Genomic DNA, 20737 nt, shown 5'->3' on the forward strand with positions numbered 1-20737 from the left:
ACGGGATACTGAGTTGGATGATCAGCCATGATCATATTGAATGGCAGTGCAGGCTCAAAGGGCCGAATGGCCTACTCCTGCACCTAGTTTCTATGTTTCTATGTTTCTATGACAGAGAACATAAAACCTTACTGTGTGTTGGAAGGAACTGCAGATGCTGGTTTACACCAAAGATAGACACAAAATGCTGGAGTAACTCGCAGGTCAGGCAGCATCTCTGGAGAAAGTAAGTGGGTGATGTTTCAGGGGAAAGACCTTTCATTTGTTTATTTTGGTAATAGTGGTCATTCTTTTATGAAATGTAAGTGTTAGTGCTGGCCAGTTGTTCCATCACAAGGGACTTCTCCAACTAATGCAGTCAGTCCTTACCCAGTGACAATCCACATATAACATATGTGCTCTGCATTGCATCACTCAACAGTCAGATCATCCTGATATTTCCTCTTCCTCATCTCAGATCAACTCTAAAGACAGAAATAACAGGAATCTGTTTTTGCAGCAAGGTGGCCTGTGTGGCTTTGTAACATGGTCCCAAGGTAAAGGCAAACTGCAAAAGTGAGGCGACATGATATAAAAAGTTTCTTCAATTTGGAATTTTAGATGCGAAGTGTTATTTCAATAAATGTCGAGCTAATTATTTTTATTTCCTCTTACAGTTATCTTGGCAGTGCTAACTGACGGTGAAAGTACGCCTAAATATCCATCAAGTAGCGGAGTAAATTCTACTTCAACACCTGATCCTGATGATTTCACGAGCCACTTCAATTCAACAATGGAGGAGATTTCAACTCCATCTCCAAGAATTGTTACTGAAACTGCTTCCAATTCCAATTCATCCTATAACTACACCTTTGCTACCACGGATCAATATAATAATGGCAGTACCAGTCCACATGGTAATTTAAGTTATAGCCTAGTTCAGGAAAGGCATGTCAGTGACATTCCAGGTAACACCTCAACTACCAGCACCACGGAAGGAGATACCTCCACTGAGCCACACGCCTCGACAGGTCAGACTTCAAAGCAACAGGGACCTCCAGCTGCCACAACCTCTTCAACTCAGACTTCCATTTCAAAAGAGAGCAGCACTTGGACATCTCACTTCACTTCAACTTCGCAGCCCCCTCCGGAGTCAGAAAATTCTATAGGTAAGACAACCTCTCACTGTTTCTCCTTAACCATTTTGCCAAAATCATAAAGAAATATTACTAATAAGTAGTACCAAAAAAAGTTAAATTAAAATACAATTAATGAATTTCGCATTTTGATGTTCGAGAAATTGTTGTATCTGACCTTCAGCTGGAGAGAACTGAAGATTGTTCAGCCAAGTATGCCTAAACGTCGATTGTATGATGTCCGTTTGTTCAGAAATGCGTAATTGAAACTGAACATTTTTTTGAGTAAAACCAATAATTACTGCTTCCAAGTTATTTTGAGCCACAACAGATAGATATTCAACGGGGCAATACTCAGCAGCTGTTCCTGAAGTGGTTTCTGGGCCAATGTAGAGCAAGTGATGTCAGACTCATCTAGTGCATTGGGACTGGCACCATTCCGAGGAGTGATCATCATTGCTCTCTATGGGGATGGCTAGGTTGAATCTCTGTTGGACTGGGACACTTCTAAATTGTGCTTCTGTCCTTGGTCACCAACCCAATGGTGCTCAAATCTCCACCTATTCCCAATATCCCACTAGGACACCGAGCTGAAACCCCTGATCTGATGGGTTTTAATTCCCCACCCAAATTCCAAGTGGCCTTGGCCAAGCATCAATGATCACATTAAATGGCGGTGCTGGCTGGAAGGGCCGAATGGCCTACTCCTGCACCTATTGTCTATTGCCTCAATCCTGTGATCTATCTTCTAAAACTCACCACACCAATCCCCTTCCTCCAAACTCATCAGTGGAGGGAATGAATAGATAATGTACAGGATCAGGACTCTTCATTTCCACACTGACCTTTCTGTCCTGGGACTCCTCCATTGTCAGAGTGAGGCCCAGCACAAATTGGAGGAACAGCACCTCATATTTCGTTTGAGCAACTTACACCCCAGCACTATGAACATTGACTTCTCTAACTTCAAGTTTGCCCTTACTTTCCCTCTCTCTCCATCCCTCTCCCTTCCCAGTTCTCCCACCAGTGTGACTGTCTCCGACTGCATTTTATCTCGGTACCGCCCACTCCCCTGACATCAGTCTGAAGAAGAGTCTCGACCCAAAATGTCACCCGTTCCTTCTCTCCAGAGATGCTGGCTGTCCCGCTGAGTTACTCCAGCTTTTTATGTTGCCCTTCTTCAGACTAATGGACTGTGGGGGAGGAAGTTGCAAAAGGAGGTTGTGGTAGATATGCACAGGACCAAATGATAAATGCATGTTATGGGGATTGCAGATGATCTGTCTACCAAATCATCGGTGAATGTAATGCCCCTGTCCCACTTAGGAAACCTGAACGGAAACCTCTGCAGACTTTGCTCCCCACCCAAGGTTTCCGTGCGGTTCCCGGAGGTTGCAGGTGGTTGCCGGAGGTTGCAGGTAGTGGAAGCAGGTACGGAGACTGACAAAAACCTCCAGGAACTGCACGGAAACCTTGGGTGGGGCGCAAAGTCTCCAGAGGTTTCCGTTCAGGTTTCCTAATTGGGACAGGGGCATTAGCAGACACAATGTGTATCAACAAGATTTGAGGAGAATGCAGAACAACCCAGCTTGGTGGAAACTGACAAACTGAATGCCGACCAGTGAAGACTTTTTGCTGGTGATACTGGGCCGCCTCCTCAGGTTCTCGGCCTGCAGTTTGCATCATGTATGACTCAAATCTAAATCACATCCTGTTGGGGAGACATTTGTCTGGCCAAGCTTCAATCATTGCAGGCTGTGATGTCTGTCACATTCAAGCCTTTCTCCTTGCATGGCACTATGATGCCAATCTTGCGGCTCGATCCTTCTGCACTGACAATCATTTCAATCAGCTCAACCACCAAAGATGGTGCAGGAAGAGATCATTGTGTAATTTGACCTTATTTTAAATGGCACGATTTGACGTGTGGATCATGATGTGGTTGGCACAGTAGCACAGCTAATAGAGCTCTTTCCTCGCAGCTCCAGTGATCCAGGTACAATCCTGGCCTGCAGTGGAATTTGTGCGTTATCCCTGTGACCACATGGGCTTCTGTTTCTTTCCATGTTCCAAGGCCATGTAGGTGGTAGGTTAATTGGGCAGTGTACATTTTCCTAGTGCAGGTGAGTGCTTAAATCAAGGGAGGTCTGATGAGAATGTGGTGAGAATAAAATGGGATAAGGGCAGGATTCATCTAAACATAGAAACATAGAAAATAGGTGCAGGAGTAGGCCATTCGGCCCTTCGAGCCTGCACTGCCATTCAATATGATCATGGCTGATCATCCAACTCAGTATCCTGTACCTGCCTTCTCTCCATACCCCCTGATCCCTTTAGCCACAAGGGCCACATCTAACTCCCTCTTAAATATAGCTGAAATGATGCTTGGTGGTTGGTGTGGACTCAATGGGCCCATTCTCTTACTATAAGACTTTGTGATTATAATTGTTTAGTGGGAAGTAACATATCATTCATTCATTCATATGATCCCGCCGTTGCTCTATAATTTTGGTTGCAGGAATATCTGTTGCAAAGGACAGGCAGTTAATATAAGTATTGTACTACTTAACTTATAAACTGTGAAAATATATATGGCAGAAACAAGGAACAAGTCTGAAAAAGGGCCCCGACCCAAAACGTTACCTATTGTCTATCATGATCTCCTGACCCACTGAGTTACTCCAGCACTCATGTCTCACAGCATATATATTGGCATTGTTTCATTTCTGGGCCAATAATCCATGGGTTGACATGAATAATTTGAAGATGTGCCTTAAAATGCCATCACAGCAGCACATTCACAATAATTTAAAGTAACTGTATTTTAAAAAGATAGTATCTGTGCCAGTGACCATGAAGAACAAGATCACTTTAAAAACTTTCAGCAATTCTTTCAGCAATGAAACATGCAGTTCCAATCCAGTCAGGAATTTATGTGAATACAACATCTAGGCAATGTGGTTAACTGTCTACTGAAATAATGAAGAAAGCATTGCGTTCATGAACACCTTGGAATGGGTGCAAAGTGCAATGGCATCCCACAATTAAGTGAAAGCAGCGTGCTTGCCACTAGTGTGGGTTGTGTCGTATCTTGGTATGACTTTTGCCTTGCCAGTATGATTTTAAACCTTCATTTAAACTGTTTGTGAAAAAGGTTTCTGATGAATGAACTGAGGTGTTTTTTAACTCAACACGTCAACTTTTATAAGTTTCATTGGCAGCACTCCGTGGAAACCAATATTGCCTGTGGGGACTAAATACACGTGTACAGGGTTCTGCTTTCTCTCCTGTGGGGACTAAATACACGTGTACAGGGTTCTGCTTTCTCTCACTCAACACCCATGCAACTGGACCATATAACAATGATTTCCCACTCAAACCTTTATTGAAAATTGCAATCAGAGTATAACATTTATAAAGTCGTAGCTTAATGAATGTATGAACTGCATAGTTTTTCTTATCATTTTGGGATCCAATCTAATTTTGTTTGTATTGTTTTAAAGTTCTAGAGACAATATATGACTTAATTCATTGGAAAGTCATGCAACGTGGTTATGTATATATACACATTAATATCCTCATATTGTAGCAGGGATAATATTTTCATATGACTACATCAGGATGTTCATATTATGCAGTGCAATTTGTATTCACATCTTATTCTGGGTCAGTTGACCAGTGTTTTGGGACTAAAACACTGACAAACAGAATAAAACACAGATACAAACACAAAACCCACACAGAGAAGCGCAATCCCAATTTTATTCACTCACAATTTGAATGAGATCGTGCATCAATGCTGAGAGGGGAAATGTGATTTCAATGAAAAGAATTGCCCGCGCTATGAATTGAATATTTTACTTGCTGTTTGTTTTGATTTGGTACCTCAATAGTAACACATCATTAGTGGGATGACATCCACAGATTGGCAGAATGTTCTCACACTCTTTCTAATTGACTCCAGTTCCAGGCAGCAAGAAAATGTACTATACTACCTGCAGTGTGATATACGCATGCTTAAGTACTGATCTCACACGAGGTTGCCCAGACTTCTGTCCCGTATGATCTCATCTCCTTTCTGAATATAGGTCTGCTTCTCTCTGGAAACCTGGGCTTTACATTCTTCCTGTTGTGACCTCAATAACCACACAGCTTAATCTGGTTCACCAGAGGCACCGGAGTGTCACATTATTCCTCATATCTTTAATTCCACCTCAAAATCTGCACAAACCATCTTGATCCACCATATCTGCCTCCGATTTCTGTTTTTGCTTCCTTCAATAAACTGAAGGACAAGCTCTACAGTCTCTGATGGTGATAATGATTCAGATGCTGGTAAAATTAAAGGCAAAATAAACAAAATAGAAAAGTTATGATTAATGTCTACCAAATTGTGTTCTCATTAATACATTTTTTCCACAGTCTAGGCTGATCTAATGAACGTGTTGAAGGAGCAATCATCATCCTTCTCTGCTGCAGAATTATATACTTTGTGAATAAATATATTTAAGCATACGTAAGCATTACCCAATCTTAATATTGTGCAAGAGTTAAAAATATTTTCTAAAAATATATTCTCCTTGGTTTAGTTTAGTGTAGTTTAGAGATCCAGTGGGGAAATAGTCCCTTCGGCCACCAATTCCACGCCGACCAGCGATCCCTGCATATTAACACCATCCTATAATAGGGACAATTTACAATTTTATCAAGCCAATTAGCCTACATCTTTGGAGTGTGGGAGGAAACTGGATCTCCCAAAGAAAACGCACGCAGGTCATGGGGAGAACGTAGAAACTCCACACAGACAGCACCCGTAGTCAGGATCGATCTCGGGTCTCTGGCACTGTAAGGCAGCAACTCTACCTCTGTGCCATTATGTCGCCCGTTGGTGTACAATATTAAGTATTGTTACTCCGAATTGAATGGTGGCACAGCGGTAGAGTTGCTGCATTACAGCAAAATGCAGCATCGGAGACCTGGGTTCGATCCCGACTACGGGTGCTGTCTGTACGGAGTTTGCACGTTCTCCCCGTGACCTGCGTGGGTTTTCTCCGAGATCTTCGGTTTCTTCCCGCATTCCAAAGACGTGCAGGTTCGTAGGTTAATTGGCTTGGTTAATTAACTTGATAAATTTAAAAAAAATTGTCGAGTGTAAAATTGTCCAACTTCCAGTATAGTCCCCGGTGGACTCTTCGGAAGGTACAAGGTACAAGGAACATTACGATTCTTCTTACCATGTGCATGCCAGGTAAAGTTAAAGAGCAAAAATCAAAATACAAAGGATGCCAATGTTCTGAAATAAAATCCTTCGGAAAGGAAAATAGAGTCAATGTTTCAGACCAGTGAGCTGTCAACAATGTGATGACATTTTGTTGACCATACAACTGTTTTTGTATCAATCGATGTCAGATGACCTCCTGAATATTTTCAGCAATTTATTTTATTATTTCACTAAATGGGTTATTTTAAGCATGGTTAAGCATGGTTGATAAAACTGGTTTGATCCTGAGGATTACGCCAATATAAATAGGGGTTAACGTTATGCATCGAACTTTGCGCTGAGTCATACCCTAATGTTGATTCCCAGTGAAAATCAAAATGACTGCAAATGCTGGAATTAAAAAACCCCAGAAAATGCTGGAAACATTCATCAGGTCAGGCAGAATCTGTCAATGGCGAAACAGAGTTGACATTTGAATTGAATTGAATACCTTTATTGTCATTCAGACCTTACGGTCTGAACGAAATTTCGTGCCTGCAGTCATACATACAATAAAAAACAACAATAAACACAAATTAACATCCACCACAGTGTATCCTCCAAGCACCTCCTCACTGTGGTGGAGGCAAAAATCTTATGGTTATTGTCTCTTCCCTCCTCTTCTCCCTCTGCGCTGAGGCGATTCCCCACCGGGCGATGGCACAAACAGTCCCGCGGCTCACCGAACCCCGTGAACGGGCCGGCTCAAACACCGCGGCCCGGGGTGGTCGAAGCTGCCGCCCTCCAGTCCAGCGGACGCAGCCGCTGGCCCGCGGCTGAACCCAGGACTCAGGTCGCTGCCGCCAGAACGCCGTCCCAGCCACCGGAGCACCGTTCCAGCCCCGAGCCGGATCGCCCTCACGTGAGTGCCGCTCCTCCCTTGAGCTGGGCCACTCCGACGGGAGCGCCGTTCCACCCTCGGGCTGGGCCACTCCGACGGGAGTGCCATTCCACCCTTGAGCTGGGCCACTCCGACGGGAGTGCCGTTCCACCCTCGGGCTGGGCCACTCCGACGGGAGTGCCGCTCCACCCTCGGGCTTGACCGCCCTGACGAGAGCGCCACAGCCCCTCACGAGAGAGTCTCAGCCCCTCGTCAGGCCGCCCCCATGGGAGCGAGCCCAATTTCAACTCTGATGGAGGATCTCGACCAGAAACATCACCTATCCATGTTTCTCCAGGGATGCTGCCTGAGTTACTTGGGCATTTTGTGTCTATCCTTGAAATGTCATGCTGAAGGACCCCTGCATGAACAGTAGGGAAGGATACGTTCACTTGGGAAGGAGCAGACTGAAACAACGAGTCTGCCCAGATAACTCTGTTTGTGGATTTTGAGCAGGATGGTAGAAGTGGGAGTGATTGGTTAGAGCACTACAAAAGTTGAAGCTGTGGATGAAGGCAGCACAGAAACATCCTGTTGTATGGCATGGAAACAGGCCCTTCAGCACAATTCACCCATGCCAATTGTGTGCACATCTAATGTAGTTGTATTTAATCCTGTTCGACCCATATGCCTTAAACCTTTGCTATTTGGGCACCTGTCCATGTACCTATCAAACATTGTTCCTGTATCTGCCTCAACCACTTCATCTGGCAGTTTGTTACATAGACCCACACCCACCTGTAATCTGTGTGAAAAAGTCGCTTCTTGGGTAGCTGTTAAATTGTCCAACTCTCAATTTAAACCCGTGACCTCAAGTTCTTGTGTTCCCAACACTGGAAAGCTTCTGTGTGCATTTAACCTTTCTATGCCCCCCATGACTTTATACACCGCTATAAGATCACCTTCTATACACCAGGGAATAAAGAACGATCCTGCCCGATAATTGCCCTGTTGTTGTCCCATCAAATCCTGGCATCATCCTGATTAATCTTTCCTGCACTCTTTCCAGCTCAAGGATATGTTTCCTACAGCAGGTTGACTAAAACAGCGAACTAGGTACTTGTACTCAAAATCTACCCAGGACCTCTCCTTATGGGCAGTCACGGTGGCACAGCGGTAGAGTTGCTGCCTTACAGCGAATGCAGCGCCGGAGACCCGGGTTCAATCCCGATTGCGGGTGCTGTCTGTACGGAGTTTGTACGTTCTCCCCGTGGCCTGCGTTTTTTTTATCCGAGATCTTCGGTTTCCTCCCACATTCCAAAGATACAAGTTTGTAGGTTAATTGGCTTGGTAAATGTAAAAATTGTCCGTAGTGGGTGTAGGATAACGTTAATGTGCAGGGATCGCTGGTCGGCGCGGACCCGGTGGGCTGATGGGCCTACTTCCATGCTGTATCACTAAACAAAAATAAACTGTGGAAGTCTGCTCTGATTTAATAGAAACATAGAAATTAGGTGCAGGAGTAGATCATTTGGCCCTTCGAGCCAATCTAATATTTCGACATGCAGCAACTTGCACTCATCCAAATTTAAAATTCCATTAATTATTTCTGCCTACTTGCCAGACTGATCAATATCCCACTGTATTTTTTGATAATCTTCTCCACTGTCTACAATATCATCTATTCTAGTTTCATCTGCAATCTTACTAACCAGACCTTCTACATCCTCATCCAAATCATTTATATAGCTGACCAACAGAATGGGCCCAGCATCAATCCCTGAGGCACACCACTGGTCACAGTCCTCCAGTCTGAAAAACAACCTTCCACTTTCACCCTTTGATGCCTACCTCAAGTGAAATATGTATCCAATTAGTTAGCTCCCCCTAGATCCCTAGCCTTGTAATCTTCCAGAGCAGCCCACCATGCAACCCAACCTTATGAAAGACTTTATGTTTTGTGGAAATGACAACTGTGACTGTGTTGGAGACAATGGCATGATATCCAGAGGGCGGTATAATGATGTGTCTAAATGCTGATGCTTGGTCGCTGTAAGATGGTGGTCAGTGTAGCAGATACAAATAATTTGGCAGATTTGATGAGAGTATCAGGACTCTTCATCACGAGCAGAGTGCTTCAAGTTCAGAGGTGGAAGATTAAGGTGAGTGAAGGCAAAGGAGAAATCGAGGCCATCAATGTCCCATCGGCAGATAGCAATGGAGAGACTCAGAGTGGAAAAGAGGCCAGAGGGAGCGGTCTGGGTGAATTGGAAATTCTGGAAGGGGGAGAAAGGTTCCATAATCTGGGTATAGATTCCGGGACAAAGAAATGGTCACAGAGATGGAAGAAAAGTACAAAGTCATGTTGGGAACAGGATAAGAATGAAGACAAGGAGGTAGTGTGAGGAAGCGGAGACCTCTGCAGTGACTAATAGTATGGGATCAGAGTGAGGAACATTGTAAGGGATGGCGAAGACACAGTAGAGGGTGGAAATGGGGGGAGGACGAGGAAAGTCAATGGAGAGAAAAGGCAGTTAGAGTATTGACGTTCAAGGTTGCGATCTTTGACATCGGACAGAAAGGAATCAGTTACCTTTTGCATTACCAAATGTGGTGAAGGGTAACATAGAACTGTGGGTCGTTGTGGCTTTGAAATTCAGTGTTGTGCAAGGGAAGGTGATGAGTGTGCACATGACATGTATGTATGTATGTATGCCTTTGACTGTGGATGTCAACACACCGACTAGAGAGGTTTGAGCAAACCTCTCATGCTGGGTGGGTTCCACACCCCACCCCCCTCCACATGACACCCCAACCAACAGACCAGAACCCATCCATTCATTCTTGTTGAGTCAGAGGCCCGCCCGTACCAATGGACCAGAGCAAGTAACTGGACCTTTGGGAACATCATAGTTGAAATTAATCCTGCCTCTAACTCACATTCAGAGGCAGACATACTCCAAATGAGGTAATTGCTTAGAAACTATCTTTATCCACCCTTGGCCCTGCTGTACAAAGGCTACAGCAATTAGCTAACTCAGAATAGATTGGAAATTGGTTGAAACATTGTTTACATAAGGTTACATGATAGAACCACTAATTAATTACCGAATTAGTTGTTCCAATTCGTCAAGCTTCATTCTCATGGATTACCTCTCTCGCCGGAGATAAAGAGTAATCAAAGAATATATTTATCAAAGTTAGACATAAAACGCTGGAGTAACTCAGCGGGTCAGACAGCATCTCTAGAGAAAAGGTGCTGCATTCTGAAGAAAGGTCTCGACCCGAAACGTCACCTCTTCCTTTTCTCCAGAGATGCTGCCTGACCCGCTGAGTTACCCCAGCATTTTGTGTCTATCATCGGGCGGCATGATGGCATAGAGGTAGAACTACTGCCTTACAGTGCCAGAGACCTGGGTTCGATCCTGACTATGGGTGCTGTCTGAATTTGTACGTTCTCCCCATGACCTGCATGGGTTTTCTCAGAGATCTTCGGCTTCCTCCCACACTCTAAAGACATACAGGTTTGTAGGTTAATTGGCTTGGCATAAATGTAAATTGTCCCTAGTGTGTGTAGGATAGTGTTAATGTGCGGGGATCGCTGGTCGGTGCGGACAAGATGGGCTGAAGGGTCTGTTTCCGCGCTGTATCTCTGAACTAAACTAAACTAAACTAAACATCTTTCTAACCAGCATCTGCAGTTCCTTCCTACACTATATATTAAAGTTGTTTCAGTGCATTCGGGTATAGTTTCATGCTTAATTTCGTGAAATATAAAGGAAGATTATGATTTTAAGATACTCATGATAGTACTAGCTGGTTTAAATGCAGTCTAAGTCAATGTGACTTACAATACTTGAAAGGCTCATGGGGTTGGAGATTGCAACCTTCAAGTGGTCCGCCCTGTTTCGACGAATGCAATCAACCTGGCGTGCAAAATCAAATAAGATCAAATAGAACATGTTGTCGTACAACTTTAAGCTGCGCACACCATACGCAAGAAGAAGAAGAAAGGCTGATATCTAAAGCCTCAGTGGAGCATCCACAGATTTGGTAAAATTGCACACCAGCAAAAATATTCCGGAGAAGATGCATGCACTGTATGAGAGAGTCAACACGAAAGAACTATCAGAAGCCAGCAAACGGCATTCTCATACAAAGCAGCATTCATCATCAGCTCGAAAGAGGAAAACATCTTTGGTGGAACACAGTGACTGTAAGAGGAAAACACATTAGCGAAGGAGTAGGCAGAAGCAGTTGAATTTTGGCCAATAGACTTGCAATGTGGTCATCTGAGGACAGCTTGTTGATGGAATATAGAAAGACTTAACATTATGAATGGCAGCTCTCTAAAGTAGTTATTTGAAAGACAGTTTCGCCTCAATGTACTGGGGCAATTCAATCAGGACTGTCCTTCAAGAAGATACAAGGAAGGGCTGCTGTGATCAGCTACACTTTTAAATATCAGTAGCAAAGTTGTATTCAGAGAAACAATATATTACTGCCTCATTTTAACCCTAGAAGGGGGCTTTAAGGGCAGGAATTATAACAACTACTGATTTTTTTTGTGCTTTAAAAAAAAAATAAGATGCTACCTGATTTGGCTTGTGCCTGCTGGTTATGAATGAAATAGATTTGGCATTACATCATTACTGCTGCATTTCCTTTGGGATAGATTCTTGCCTCGTGCTCATTTTTCAGATGTTGTCTGAGTTATCTAAAATATGCCTGCATGCAAACATTAATCTCGGAGATGAGGCCGCGGTTATTCTCGGTAATGGATCTTTATTTGACACTGATGCTGGTCGTGAAGATGGTGGTATTCTCTTGTTACAACAATAATTGCACACTCTGCGATTCACAGTTGTGAACTTGATGGGCCGTGGACTGTGGCATGATTGCCTGCACATCTCACTCTCAAATGAAAATAATGGCCATAGTCATGCACTGCCGTTTGTATTCAAACCGTTGACATGAAGATCTGCCACAGATAAACCACAGTCTGATCAGACTCACAGAGAAAATAAAACTTGTTTTGTGGGCTTATATCTGCGAAGGGGGATGATGCTGCAACATGGTGGACCTCTGCCTAAAATAAGATGCACAACCTTACAAATGAGAGAAAAGGAAACAAAAAGATTTGCCACCTTGAGGATCTGAGAAAAAAAAAAGACCTTGCTCCAAGTAATCGGACTTGGTGCATTCCTTCTTTCCAGTTTTTTCCATGTTTTGCCCTTTCCATTGTGTATCAGTCACTGTATCTCATCTATTACCCGCCCCTCTCCCCTTAACCTCTATTCCCCAGACCGAGCAAGGACATCGTTCCCCCTTGTCCTCACCAGCCTCCATGTCCACCAGACTGTCTTGGGACTGTGTCCTTCCCAATTGCCCACCTGGGATAAATAAAATTCTATCGTAGAACTTTCTTTTTCCCAGGAGGGAATTTGGGAAATTATTTATCCCAGGAGCTGCAACAAGATTCCACCGCTGGACACACCTTTCCTGCTCCTTTCAGAATTTTGAAAGATTCACTCCCTTTACTCCTCCATCTCCATCCACCACCCTCCCCCCTCCCCATCCTATAATGCCTTCCCCACACATCAGTAACAGCAGCAGCTTCCCTACCTCCCATCCAAGCCAACAAACAGTCTTTAGAGGTGTACATACACCAGGAATCACATCTATATTCCCGCTCCTCCTCCCCTATCACCTACATCCCTTCCTCTAGTCCCTCAGTCCATCACGGATACTGAACTCCCCACCATCAAAGGGATCTACAGGAGTCGCTGCCTCAAGAAGGCAGCCAGCATCATCAGAGACCGCAACATCCTGGCCATGCTCTTATTTCACTCCTGCCATCACAAAGAAGGTTGGGACCTGAAAACGGTAACATCCAGGTTCAGGAGCAGCTTCTTCCCTACAGCCATCAAGCTATTGAATGCTAAATAGTTGTTGTTGTTTATTGTGATGTTTACAGAGTACTATGTTTAGCTATCTGTTGTACAGCTGTAAGTAAGAATTTCATTGTTCCATTTTGGGACATTTGGCCATTAAACACTCTTGAATCTTTTGTCTCACTCCCCCTGTGTTTTTATCTCTGGCCTTAGTCCAACCGTCTGCCTATCAAAAAACTCACCTCACCTGTATCCAGCTATTACTTGCTAGTCTTTGTCCTGCACATCCTCTCTTCCAGCTTTCATCCCCACCCCAGCCCGCTGCAATCGGTTTGAAGAAGGGTCCCAATCTAAAACATCACCTGCCTATATCCTCCAGAGATACCACCTGGCTCGTTTAGCAGCTCCAGCACTTTGAGTTGTTACAGGTGAATCAGCAACTCACTTGCACTTCTTCCAGTTTAGTGCACTACACTCAGTGTTCACAATGCGGTCTCCTCACTGTGGGCTTACATTCTCTGGAATTTAGAAGGATGAGAGGAGATCTTATAGAAACATATAAAATTCTTAAGGGATTGGGGAGGCTAGATGCAGGAAAAATGCTCCCGATGCTGGGGGAGTCCAGAACCAGGGGTCACAGTTTAAGAATAAGGGGTAGGCCATTTAGGACTGAGATAATGAAAACCATTTTGACCCAGAGAGTTGTGAATCTGTGGAATGCTCTGCCACATAAGACAGTGGAGGCCAATTCACTGGATGTATTCAAGAGAGAGTTAGATATGGCTAACGGAATCAAGGGAAATGGGGAGAAAGCAGGAACGGGGTACTGATACTGATTTTGGATGATCAGCCATGATCATATTGAATGGGGGTGCTGGCTCGAAGGGCGGAATGGCCTACTCTTGCACTCATTTTCTATGTTTCTATGTTTCTCTACAATTCAGAAATGAAAGGCAGATTAGGTAATCACTCGGCAGGTTATCTACTTTCAATGGGCAGGAGCAATTTCCAGTAGCCTGTCACTTCAATTCTCCATTCCACTCCAACCCATTTATCTGTGGTTCCTGTACCTGTTATAACAAGGCTTTACACAAGCCTGGGGAACAACACCTTGCATTCCATTTGGACTTTTATCAGCTTCTGGACTCAACATTGAATTCTCCAGTTTTAGGAAACTCATTTTCCTTGTAGATACAAAGAACTGCAGATGTTGAACTTCGCTTAACTATTTTATAATCTTCCATATTCACCTCCCCAACTGTCTTCTCCAATGCAGATCTTCTTTCCTAGGCCACAGCTTAGCCCAACTACCTTCCCCTCCCTCCCCCACGCTGTCCACTCTGACCAACCTCTGACCTATACGGATCTGTTTCAAGCTGGCCTGATCTTTTCCCCTTCACCTCCCATCTTATCACCATTGACTCAGAATCATCTCTGCTATTATATCTCCCTTCAATCCCTGCCTTATTTGTTGACCTTTCAAGTGATAGAACATAGAACAACAGTGCAGGTACACAAAAATGCTGGAGAAACTCAGCGGGTGCAACAGCATCCATGGAGCGAAGGAAATAGGCGACGTTTCGGGCCGAAACCCTTCTTCAGACCCAGAACAGCGCAAGAACAGACCTGTTGGCCTACAATGTTTGTGCCAAGACCATCACGTGTCTCCCTGCAACCTATACACATAATCCATATCCCTCCATTACCTGCATATCCATATGCCTATCCAAAAGACTTCTAAATGCCACTAATGTACCTGCTTCAACCACCACCCCTGGCAGCAGGTTCCAGGCACTCACTACCCTGTGTGGAAACATCTTGCCCCATACATGTCTTTTAAACTTTGCCCCATCTCATCTAAAGCTATGCCACTTAGTATTTGATTTTTCCATCCTGGGAAAAAGATTCTGACTGTCCACGCTACCTATGCCTCTCATAACCTTGTATACTTCCATCAGGTCACCCCGCAACCTCCAGCATTCCAAATAAAACAATCCAAGTCTTTCCAATTCTGTCCAAGATCTTAACTCCGTCTTAAAACATCTTCCATTAATCTTCGCCCCTCAACAATTTGAATACATTTGTGTAGGAGCAGGCAACTCAGACAGCAGCATTTCACTTTGTGCAGCTGCTGAATATAGCTCAACCATTTCCTCATCAATGTGGTGGACCGAAAGTCTTGTTTTTCTCTCCGCAAGATGTTATATTTTTAAGCGTTCAATCTGGTGTCTTTTCTGTGCACTGAATCAAAGGCAATATATAGGTCCCCCCAGAATCAGTGCACGACTTCACAAGTACTGTAATATTTCAATACTAAGGTCAGTGATTAAGCAGAAATCACTGTCTCTATTTTGAATTTAAGAGAAATGTCATAAACCTTTCTCTGATATCTTAGATTTTGGAAGATAGTAAAATCCAAGTCCGCAGCCTAGGCTATAAATTGTGGAATAGATTAATTAACAATAACAGATAAGTAACATCGAAGGCAATTCTGCAGCTTCTTATCTTTTAACGTGCTCACCCCTTGGATACATAATACACTTAGTATTATTAATGATATGTGAGTTTACTCCGGGTGCTCCAGTTTCCTCCCACACCACATAAGATGTGCAGGTTTGTAGGTTAATTGGCTTTGATAAAATTGTAACTTGTCCCTTGTTTGTAGGATAGTGCAAATATACAGGGGCTGAGGGGACAGTTTCCTCATTGTATCTCCAAAAATCTAAAAAAGCGTAAAGACATCCTATTGCTGTCCTGCTGCCTATGGGAAGCTGGCTGCTTTTTAAAAAAGTCACCAACCTGATGAATTAATGTCTATTTTTGTTTAGTCTAGAGATACAGCACAGAAACAGGCCCTTTGGCCCACCTAGTCCACGTTGACCTGCGATCCCCGCACATTAACACTACCCTACACACACTAGGGACAATTCACAATCTTATCAAGCCAATTAACCTAAAACAAAAACCATGCAGGTTTTTGGAGTGTGGGAGGAAACCAAAGATCTTGGAGAAAACCCACGAGGTCATGGGGAGAACATACAAACTCCGTACAGACAGCGACCCCGTAGTCAGGGTCAAACCCGGGTCACTGTAAACTCTGTAAGGCAGCAACTCCACCGCTGTACCACCATGCCAACCCTATATAACGCACCAGGTGGATTTATACAAATGTCAATAGCACAGAAAATTCCCCAGGCAGAGCCATCCATATCACAGCACATCAGGTAGTTGGCAGAGCTCATTTATTGACCCTTTGATAAAGCAGATGTGTAACTTCTTACGAGATTGTTCATTCATTTGGCATATCTTGTAAATTCTTTGGAGGGAGAGTAATACCTTTGAAAACTCGAAACACGGAACTGCAGTTGCTGGTTTACAAAAATAGACACAAAGTGCTGAAATAATTCAATGGGTCAGGCAGCATCCTACCTGACCTGCTGAGTTACTCCTGTACTTTGTGCCTTGATCAAAACTGCAGTCCTCTATCAAAACTGTAGTTTAACACCCAATTAGATTTATTTTCTCCAGTATAAACAATCTTAATAAAGTGAGCATTAAAGGCAAAAGCAATTATCTCAAAAGCCTTCAGGGAGTTTTAATGAAGTGAAGTGAGATTTAATGCACAGTTTTAATGAAGTGAAGAACAATTTTTTGACCATGAAATTCCTCATGGAAATAACCCTGTGAAAAAAGCCATGTCAGCCAGCTTGCCCCAGTGCAGTTTGCACAGTAACTTTGAGCATGCATCAGTTTAGTTCAGCTTAGAGATGCATGCCGAAACAGGCCCTCCGGGACACCGGGTCCACACCGACCAGCGACCCCCCCCCTACACTAGCACTATCCTGCACACTAGGGCCAATTTAGAACTAAAGCCAATTAACCTATAAACCTGGACATCTTTGGAATGTGGGAGGAAACCGGAGCACCCAGGGAAAACCCACACAGTCACGGGGAGAACCTAAAAACTCCATACAGGCAGCACATGTAGTCAGGATCAAACCCGGGTCTCTGGCACTATAAGGCAGTAAATCTATCGTTGTGCCACGTGCCATCCACTAAGCCTATTTGGAATATTGGAAGTACTCACTATGTCAGGCAGCATTTGCACAGAGAGAAACAGAGTTAACGTTTTAGATTGATGAATTTTTTTATCAGAAGTGAGGCAATGTAGAAACTAATCATGTTTTCAGTTGCAAAGAGTTGGAGAGAACAAAAGAAATAATGACAATTTGACACATTTGGATTGTTTTTTTTCCTGAAACACCAGAGGTTGAAATGCGACCTGATAGAAAAATATATCATTATGAGAAGCATAGATAGGGTAGACAGTCAGAATCTTTTTACTGTGGTTGAAATGTCAAAGACTAGAGGACCAGCTTTGAGGTGTGAGACAAAGTATATAGGAGATATATGGCTAGTATTTTACACAGAGGGTGGTCAGTGAGCTGTCAGGAACGACAGTGGAGGCAGATATGATAGAGGCATTTAAGAAGCTTCTAGATAGGCACATATAAATGCATGGACTGGGGATGTGTGGATCATATGCAGGCAGATGAGATTAGTTTATCTTGGCATTATGTTCAGCACAGATAATGCGGGCTGATGTGCCTGTTCCTGTGCTGTGGTTTTAGTTTTAAAGTCTTATTTTCAGAGATACAGCACAGAAACAGGTCCTTCGGCCCAGCCAGTCCACACAAACCTGCAATCCCCGCACATTAACACGATCTTACACACTAGGGACAATTTTACACATATAAGACCATTTAACCTACATACCTGTATGTCTTTGGAGTGTGGGAGGAAACTGAAGATCTCGGAGAATAACTATGCGGTCACTGGGAGAAGGCACAAACTCCGTACAGACAGCACCCGTAGTCAGGATCGAACCCGGGTCTCTGCCGCTGGGAGTGCTGTAAGGCAGCAACTCTACCACTGTGCCACCTGCCACTTAATTTTCTGTGTTCTCTGTTCTAAATGTAATTGGGTGAAGAACAGAAGAGATTGAATGTCGCAAGTGGTGGTGATGCCAGCTGAGAGAAGGTGGTGAAGCTTCATTAATCCCAGCACTATCTGCCTGGAGTGAAAACCAGAGGAGTGGAAGAAATACTTCAATGATCAGGAAGGCTGGGAGGGAGATACAGACTTAATGGTTCAAGTTGAACAGGAACCGTGTTAGAAACCAACGTCTGAGAAGTCTGTCAGACTATTGCTGGAGTCTCTATATATTTGAAAAATAATAATGGGCTTCACCTCAATAGATAAACCTTCAATTTTTCTATGGTTGTGAAATGCAGACAAGATGAAGCCGTCAATATATTGTTTGAGCAACATATAAATATAAAACATTTAAACATTCATCATTTCTGGTCATGCCCAAGTTGGTAGGCAAACACTGTATTATTTTTACAGTGTGATTACAGTGTAGGGAAATGCAGCAATCAACCTACACACAGTTGTAGGGCGGCACAGTGGCACAGCAGTAGAGTTGCTGCCTTACAGCGCTTGCAGCACCAGAGAACCTGGGTTCGATCCCGACTACAGGTGCTGTCTGTACAGAGTTTGTACGTTCTCCCCGTGACCGCGTGGGTTTTCTCCGACATCTTCAGTGTCCTCCCACACTTCAAAACTTACAGGTTTGTAGGTTAATTGGCTTGGTGTACGTGTAAATTGTAATAGTGCGTGTAGGGTAATGTTAACGTGCGGGGATCGCTGGTCGGTGCGGACTCGAACTAAACTAAACTAAACTGTAACCCCATAAATAGAATTAGATACATTTCTAGATAATCTGCTGAAATAGTCTGGATTGACCAAGATACAATTCACACACACACACACACACACACACACACACACACACACACACACACACACACACACACACACACACACACACACACACACACACACACACACACACACACACACACACACACTCACACACTCACACTCACACACTAACACTCTCACACACACACACTCACACACACACTCATACACACTCACACACACACTCACAGACACACACACACACACACACACACACACACACACACACACACACACACACACACTCACACACTCACACTCACACACTCACACTCACACACACTCACACACACACTCATACACACTCACACACACACTCACAGACACACACACTCATACACACTCACACAAACACACACACACATACACACAGACACTCACACACACACACACACACTCTCGCACACACAAACACTCACACACACACACACACACACACACACACACACACACACACACACACACACACACACACACACAGACACTCACACACACACACAAACACTCACAAACACACACACACAAACACATACACTCACACACACTCACACGCAATATATATGGCAGTAAACTCTCTTGAATTTTCTCACACGGCTCAGGAGGGGGGAAGGAGGAGGAGGGGGGAGAGGAGGGGGGAGAGGAGGAGGGGGGAGAGGAGGAGGAGGGGGGAGTGGGACCCGACCTGAGATGGATCCAACCCGAGATGGACTCAACCAGAGACAGACCCGAGAGCTTTAGTAAACGGCCCGACTTGCTCGTTCTTCACTCGCAGCGCTGTCTTCAGCTCTGATCTTTGGTCTTCAGTCGACGGGCCGACTGTTGAATAACGAGGGGATGAGGGATGGATGGTGGGCTGACGGCACTCGCAGTGCGAGTAGACGCAGGGAGGCAGATCCATTGTGATGTCATCAGGGAATAAGCAGTTATTTTCCCGCAAGTTTCTTCAGATTCTTCATTTTGATTAATAACTCGAGAAATAATGCATGAATTTTTCAGATAAGGCGATTTTTGATTTCACGAGATAAATCTCTAACAAAATATGTAAACATTTTACCGTCAGCCCGTTGTTTCTTCGAGTGGATGTGAGCACACACAAACAAATAAACACACACACCCACACACACACACAAATAAACACACACACACACACACACACACACACACACACACACACACACACACACACACACACACACACACACACACACACACACACACACACACACACACACACATCCAAGATCAGAGTTTTATAGTTATAATAATAAGGACAAGGATATCTACATTATACTAAATCTCTTCCTTTGTTCTCAACATTCTAAATTTCCGTGTGTATGCAGGGTTGTGTTGGCGTTCACAATGGGACGGGGTGGGAGATTGCAACCTTCACGTGTTTCCACGAATGCAATCAACCTGGCGTGCACAATCAAATAAGATCAAATAGAACAAGTTGTCCTCCCCTTCCCTCTCTACCCCTCCCCCCTATCTACCCCCTCCATCTCTACCCCCCTCCCTCCTTACCCCCCTCTCTCTCTACCCTCCTCCCTCTCTAACCCCCCTCCACCACTAACGCCTCCCTCTCTACCCCCTCCCCTCCCTCTCTACCCCCTCCCTCTCTACTCCTCCCCTCCCTCTCTAACCCCTCCCTCTCTAAACAACACTTCTGATCATATAAGGTGGTCTCATATAAGGTGTAGAAGATACGTTTCTATGCTGAACTCTTTGGAGCAGGACCTAGAGGCTTGAGCCAAAGGTGAGAGGGACATCAACTGAGCCGCATAGCTGCAGCACAAGCTGTTACTGAAGGAATGCTTTCCTGCAT

At 44.2% G+C, this 20737-nt stretch overlaps 1 protein-coding gene across 1 annotated transcript in view; it reads left to right on the top strand.

Moving 5' to 3' along the window:
• LOC116971201 overlaps window positions 1-20737 on the top strand; it is a 149311-nt gene that overhangs the window by 11556 nt on the left and 117018 nt on the right. The window contains exon 2 of the mRNA XM_033018169.1: window positions 657-1148. Coding sequence (XP_032874060.1) covers window positions 657-1148 — 492 coding nt within the window. The remainder of the gene's footprint in view (window positions 1-656; window positions 1149-20737) is intronic.

Source organism: Amblyraja radiata, chromosome 1 (assembly GCF_010909765.2).
Source record: "Amblyraja radiata isolate CabotCenter1 chromosome 1, sAmbRad1.1.pri, whole genome shotgun sequence".
NCBI lineage: Eukaryota > Metazoa > Chordata > Chondrichthyes > Rajiformes > Rajidae > Amblyraja > Amblyraja radiata.